General features: G+C 36.8%; 1 protein-coding gene across 3 annotated transcripts in view; it reads left to right on the plus strand.

Moving 5' to 3' along the window:
• LOC106869585 (glucoside xylosyltransferase 1) overlaps window positions 1-6724 on the plus strand; it is a 151792-nt gene that overhangs the window by 93555 nt on the left and 51513 nt on the right. For 2 of the 3 annotated variants that reach the window (XR_001409416.2, XM_014915388.2), the window contains exon 5: window positions 4024-4196. The exons of the other annotated variant lie outside the window; for it this stretch is intronic. Coding sequence is in view for 1 of the 2 variants with exons in the window: in XM_014915388.2 (XP_014770874.1) it covers window positions 4024-4196 (173 nt within the window). In the remaining variant the exon portion in view is untranslated. The remainder of the gene's footprint in view (window positions 1-4023; window positions 4197-6724) is intronic. 3 annotated transcript variants of the gene reach the window in all.

Genomic DNA, 6724 nt, shown 5'->3' on the forward strand with positions numbered 1-6724 from the left:
TCAGGTGTTTTAACGAATGTACTAACGAGATTTGGGTTCAAATTTACATTCATATAACAATGGGTACTCTGGCCGGCTTAGTCTTATGAACCAAAAATTTTTTCGGCCGGCTACGGCTGGGTTAGTAACGAAAGGGTTAAAGGTAAAACATGGGAAGCTAGTCTTTTATGTGCCGCCCGCACAAGAGCCAGTCCAGGGGCACTGGCAACGATCTCACTTGGCTTGCACAGCACATTTCCAAAGGTCTCGGTCAGTAGTCATCGCCTTGGTGAGGCCCAATGTTCGAAGGTCTTGCCTCACCACCTCAGCCCAGGTTTTCCTGGGCCTACCTCTTCCACGGGTTCCCTCATAGACACAATTTAAAAATTTCCCCTAAATACTTACAGATGCAAACAAAACCTTTTTGAAGAAGAAAAGGAAGCCTTACTAACACTGAAGAATGACAACTCATTTATCCTAAAAGAAGCCAATAAGCAAGGGGCGATAGTAATCATGGACAAGGACTACTATAAAGACAAAATATTGGAAATTTTACCAAACCAAACCTACCACAAGGAAGAACCAAGACACCCCCCAAGAAAAACAATAATGAATAAAATCAGAACACTAATCAATGAATATCAAGATTCATTCACAGTCAAGAGAATAATTTTGATCAGGAGTACAAGAAATATATCATTAAAAAGTGGAAATGCTTCCTTGATGCCTCATCTTTTAGGACAAATCAAATGCGGACCTCAATATATTTAACAATATACTCAACACACTTCACCTATCCATCAAATTCATGACAGAATCCAGTTGCAATGCATTACCATTCCTGGATATCCACATAAAAATACAGAACTCCATAGTCACAACAGACATATTTTACAAAAAAAACTGACACACACCAATATTTAAATTTCTACTCTTGCCATCTATCACATCAAAAGGAACATCCCATACAACATGGCAAGACGCATCTGTGCCATAGCATCTGACCCCAAAATACGTGAAATCCAACTCAATGAGCTCAAAGGCTTCCTCACAATGCAGAAATACCCCTTAGGATTAATTAACGAGGGAATTAAAAAGGCGATGAAACTGAGCATCACCCAGCTATGGATACCTAAGGAAAAAATTAATGAACACATGATTCCATTTGTTAATACACACAGTCCTGGGATAACCAGCATCTTTTATGCCATAAATTCGAACTTACCTATACTACTACAAAGCCCCCAAATGAACATTCTGATTGAAAAAAAACCCTTACAGAATAGTAGACATCAACCAAAAAATCTTAAAAACCATCTCATATGAGCAGAATTCACATCAGGGAATGAATCAAAATTCTTAGTAAAAGAATGTGGAGACAGGAGATGTGGAACATGCAACAACAACTTTAAACATTACCCTTTTCTTAACTATTATTAAAAGCAAGTAGAAAAAAAATCTGCTTGCCTCTGCTCTCTCATTTGTTTTCCTCTGCCTTTCTCTTCTTTGTTTTTTTCTCTCTTCATGTTCCCTGCTTGAGGAGAAGAGAAAAGCAATTAATTTACTGCTTTCTTTCATTTTTTTCTCACTTAACAAACAGGATCTTTTTCTATTTAGACTTCTTAAATATTAGTTGCTTATAATTTATACTAAGAAATGAAGGAATCTATGGAAGAGTATGAAAAAATTTCACGAGGATAGTGAAAATTATCAATAGTTAATTTTATATTATACAAAAATTATTTATCCTGAAAAAAAGTAAGGCATGCAGTGCATGTGTTGCATACATACACCCTTTGCCCCTGATAGGAGGAGGTGGTGAAAGCTGATTTTAGGTTGTCGAAATGAGCAAAGGGCTGAGATGATCTAATGCTTGAAAACATCTGCCAACTACAGCATGACTGAGACTGTCAGAGCATATAACTGGGTCTCTGCCAAGCCTACAACTGTTGCTTCTTCCCCAACTTTTCACTACCCACCAACTGGGTTTGTCCACTCTGCTACTTCTTATTGACATGCATTCCTCACTGTTATCTTCGGCCACCCCTACTCCTGTTTGTAACCATCATTTACTTTCCCTCACATGCAAATTTAACCCTACCCCTCATCACTGTATCACTCACCCCTCTTCTATCTACTGTTTTGTTCTGGTGCTGTAAGAAATGAAAGCAGAACCATGTCACCATCTCTATTATGCCTGTCACAACTCTTTGTTCTCTGTGTTACTCCTGGTCAGCATCCATGCCTAATTCTTATTGTCTTCCACTATGTTTACCATCCCCACTTCTATTCACCATACTACATTCATCCTTTATATACATCTGACCACTTCTACACATGTTTATATTGATTTCTTATTCTCTTCCCACACTCTTGCATCCTTACCCACTATGCCTGATTCTTGTCTCCATGCTGTGTTATAGTCTCCTTCTTGGATATATTACCATGTGGGTATATTCTATTTTCTATGCTGGGGAAGGACGACCTCTCCACATAACTGCCAACATACTTTCGCATAAGTTTGTGTTAACAGACTGATATTTTGGCTAATTTTCAATGTTACATTATAAGTAACTATTATTGTGCCTAAACAAACTTAACCTGGTTTCCTAGCCTACAACACTCAGTCTGTAATACAACCTCATTAGGCACAAGGCAATGTTTTGAGACATTTAAAACAAACAGGAAGAACATGTTTCTTGTATACCAGTAAATACAGTATGTATAATTCAGCATTGCAATAACAAATTATATTTAATTTAATTGTATTTTAATTTCAGTACTATCAACACATGAAAAGAGCACAGTTTATGACTGCATCTTACCCCAGTCCTTAGAGCACCTCTTGCATAATCTAGACACATAAGCAACATAGTACAATATTCTTCAGTACTATGTTCTAACTGAAGTAGAAAAAATACACAAGTAGCTGAAGCATCTGTTTATTTATCACCTCTTAGTGAATTGATTAGCCAACAAATTTGATTGAAACTTAGTTACCACATTACCTTCCATTCAGTGAAAACCTGCTTAATGACTCATGCAATGTACTCTAACGCAAGATACAAGAACACTGAGTTTGTGAAATGTTGTCTGTCATATCCATCTATTCATAAAAAGCTGAAATACTTTGCAGATGGATGTAGAGATGTTCGTGTAGTCGGGTGCAGAGATATCAGATACCATTTATACATTCATGCTGGACTTACTTGCGTTACTGACTGGTTATCTTTTTCTCTTGCATATTTTTATGTATGTACTGTAAATTTACATCAATTATTCTAGCAGTCTCAGCATTTGAAATGCTTAGTAGAAATAGGAAAAACATTGATGTTTCTATGGAAAATAGATTGTGTTAATGTAGAAAAATTCATAGTGCAGATTAACATAAAGAAATATATTTTCTATTTCTTACCAGCTTTGACTGTGACCAGTCTAGACAGTAAAAATGGTTCCTATTTGAATGTTATGAAAACTTAGTATAGCTAACCATGTAATCTAAAAAAGTGTTCTTTGCTCATGAAATAACTCCTAGCAGACGATCTGGGGAAATCATCATTCTTCTTCTACAAGAGCTTTAATGTTTATCCATAGGCAGACATGCACATATGATGTGACAATCCAGATAATGTGTCCTTTTATTGTAAAAGCTAGCTCGAAAGTGAAGAAAATTAGTCACTGCTTAATAACATCAACGATAGTAATGAAGCAATCACTGGTAGGCAATTAAAACCCATTAACTTATTTTACCTGTTCAATAAAAGAGTGTGTAACCAAATAATGATGTAGCATAGTTTGTAATAAAGCATTTACCTGTACAGATTTTCTCTTAGATGTGTTATGCTCATGTGAAAACATGAAAAATCTTATATTCAGATGAAAAGTATGATAAAAATTATATAATTAGAAATATTCACCTAACATGAAATTATTACTAAATATCTCTTGGATTATCAATTGTAATGTCATTACTATATTGACTGTTCATTTCTTTTCCTTATAATTCCTGATTCACAACAGTAATAAAGGTAATTGTTGTTTCAGATGAATTATATATATTTGATTGTCACTGGAATTATCGCCCAGACCACTGTATGTATATGAGTGTATGTAAATCAGCAGAAAAAGAAGGAGCTGCTATTATACATGGTTGTCGAAGAGTCATGCACAATGATCAACAGCCAGCATTTAGATCAGTTTATCGCACATTTAAACAAGTAAGATTTTTAAACTACTACTTTCAAACTGACCTGGAAATAATCTGTCATTCAGAAACTTTTCATGTACTGTATTATTTAAGATAATTTGTGTGTGTGTGTGGAAAATATAACATTAAATAATTGATTCATAACATCTTAATATATTTCTTTGATAGTTACAGAATTATTACATTAGATAAACTTATGTAATTCTTTATGCAGATGCCACTTCATCAGAAGTTTTATACGTGAAGAATTGTGTTTAGTGATAGGCACTTATAGGTGTCTAGAAGTTTGAAAGAGATATATTTAAAAGATTGTAGACATGCAGTCTGCTTTGAGTTTAAAGCAGTCAGATGTGTTTACATATATCTATGTACTGATTTGTGTGTGTGTGTGTGTGTGTGTGTGTGTGTGTGTGTGTGTGTGTGTGTGCATGCATACATTCTTTTTCTTCTTTTAATTTGGAGTTAATTTTAACCAGCCACTTGCTTGGTAGCAAGGTTTCAAAGGAGAGCATCATGTTTTTGTTCAACATCTTTTAAATATTAAGAAGGTCTTGCAGATTTTAATTACCCCATATGTCAGGATCATTTGTTGTGTATGAATTTAAAGAGCAATGTTTTCTCCCCAGAAGACCTGTTGGGGCAAGTGAAAGCGAATTTGTGATGGCACCTGTACCAGTGGAGCGCTAAGAGCACTGTCTGAGCGTGATCGTTGCCAGAGCAGCTGTTGGGCTTCTGTGCCAGTGGCATGTAAATAGCACCATTTGAGCGTGATTATTACCAGCGTCGCCTTCCTGGCACTTGTGTCGGTGGCACGTGAAAAGACATTCGAGCGAGGCCGTTGCCAGTGCCACTGGACTGGCTCCTGTGCAGGTGGCAAATAAAGTACACCAATTTGAGTGTGGCCGTTGCCAGTACCGCCTGACTGGCCTTCGTGCCGGTGGCACGTAAAAGCACCCACTACACTCTCGGAGTGGTTGGCGTTAGGAAGGGCATCCAGCTGTAGAAACTCTGCCAAATCAGATTGGAGCCTTGTGTAGCCATCTAGTTCACCAGTCCTCAGTCAAATCGTCCAACCCATGCTAGCATGGGAAGCGAATGTTAAACGATGATGATGTTGATGATGAACCCATGTTCAGATGTATTTTGCTCCAATAATAATAGTTATAAAGCAGAGGATGTATGTTGGGTACTGGATTTGCAAAGTCATTATCAGTGGTCCATAGACATCTTTTTCTTGTATTTTTCTGATCACATTGTCATCCGGAGGGCAGTTGGTTTCAACAACAAAGCATATCTTTTTGTTGTGGTCCCATACAACAATATTTGGCTGATGTTTTAACTTGGTTGTTATTTTAATTTTTAACTTCCAACAATATTCTTTTGACCCCTTGGTCTCAATATCGTCAACTATAGTCTTATCCTGTTTCAGATTGTTTTGGCCACTGCATGGTGTCTCATGGGAAGATATTTGAAAGTCATTCTGTCCTTGTGGCCAATAATGTGGTTGATATCTTTTTGCACAGCCTACATTTGTTGTCTGCCAATGGTTTTTGCTTGTGCCTTTTATGCTGCAAATAGTTGATGGGAATTTTTTCTTCTTGAACTGCATAGAGGTAGCTTTCAAAGCAGAGTGTCATAAACTCGTCAGTACTGCATGCCAAGATTTTGATGTGAACAGTTCTTTCTATGGATTGTGTCTTTCATGCCAAGTGCCCATGCACTATCTTCTCAGTCAACTGAACTTTTTTTTTTTCATGTTAGAATTTTCCTGTGCTCTTTGGAGAGAGATCTGTATCAGCTCTTATTTCATTAGCTGTCCTAATGATGTTCTTTTTATACTCACAATCTTGGGCAAGATAGTTACTCACCTTTTCCTATGCTGCGGATGTTGCTTCAGTGTTACAATATGTTTTGTATGACATCAATATGAATTTAAGACCATGGCCACCATCCTTGCATGTGAAGACTAAATTTTTTTAAACTCAATCAAAGTACTCATTCCTTGCTCTCTCCTTAATAATGGGTCCATCATAGCTGACATTCTCATCCTGCCCAAGCTATTAGTAACTTGACCAGAAAGCAGAGGCTGTATTTCTAGGTTGTTTATGCTTAGGGTCATAGAGGAGGGCACTAGCTTCCCGTGTTTTACCTTTAACCCTTTCGTTACTAACCCAGCCGTAGCCGGCCGAAAAAATTTTTGGTTCATAAGACTAAGCCGGCCAGAGTACCCATTGTTATTTGAATGTAAATTTGAACCCAAATCTCGTTAGTACATTCGTTAAAACACCTGATTTCACTTTGCAAACAGTTGAGTTATTGTCTCCGACATTGTTTGGCGTGATATTTGAACTCAGTGAATTTTGGAAGATTTTTTTCTACATTTTTTCCAGCGTTAATTTTTTTCAACTTTGAAGATGGAGAGGAGTTTCATGCTATCAAGCAGTGATTCCAAATTTGAAGGTTTTTCAACAGAAGATATGGAGATATCGAAGAAAAGAATGAATGAGCTACAAAAGCTCGTGGTGAACGATAATGAAT

The sequence above is a fragment of the Octopus bimaculoides genome, chromosome 11 (assembly GCF_001194135.2).
Source record: "Octopus bimaculoides isolate UCB-OBI-ISO-001 chromosome 11, ASM119413v2, whole genome shotgun sequence".
In the NCBI taxonomy this organism is placed as follows: domain Eukaryota; kingdom Metazoa; phylum Mollusca; class Cephalopoda; order Octopoda; family Octopodidae; genus Octopus; species Octopus bimaculoides.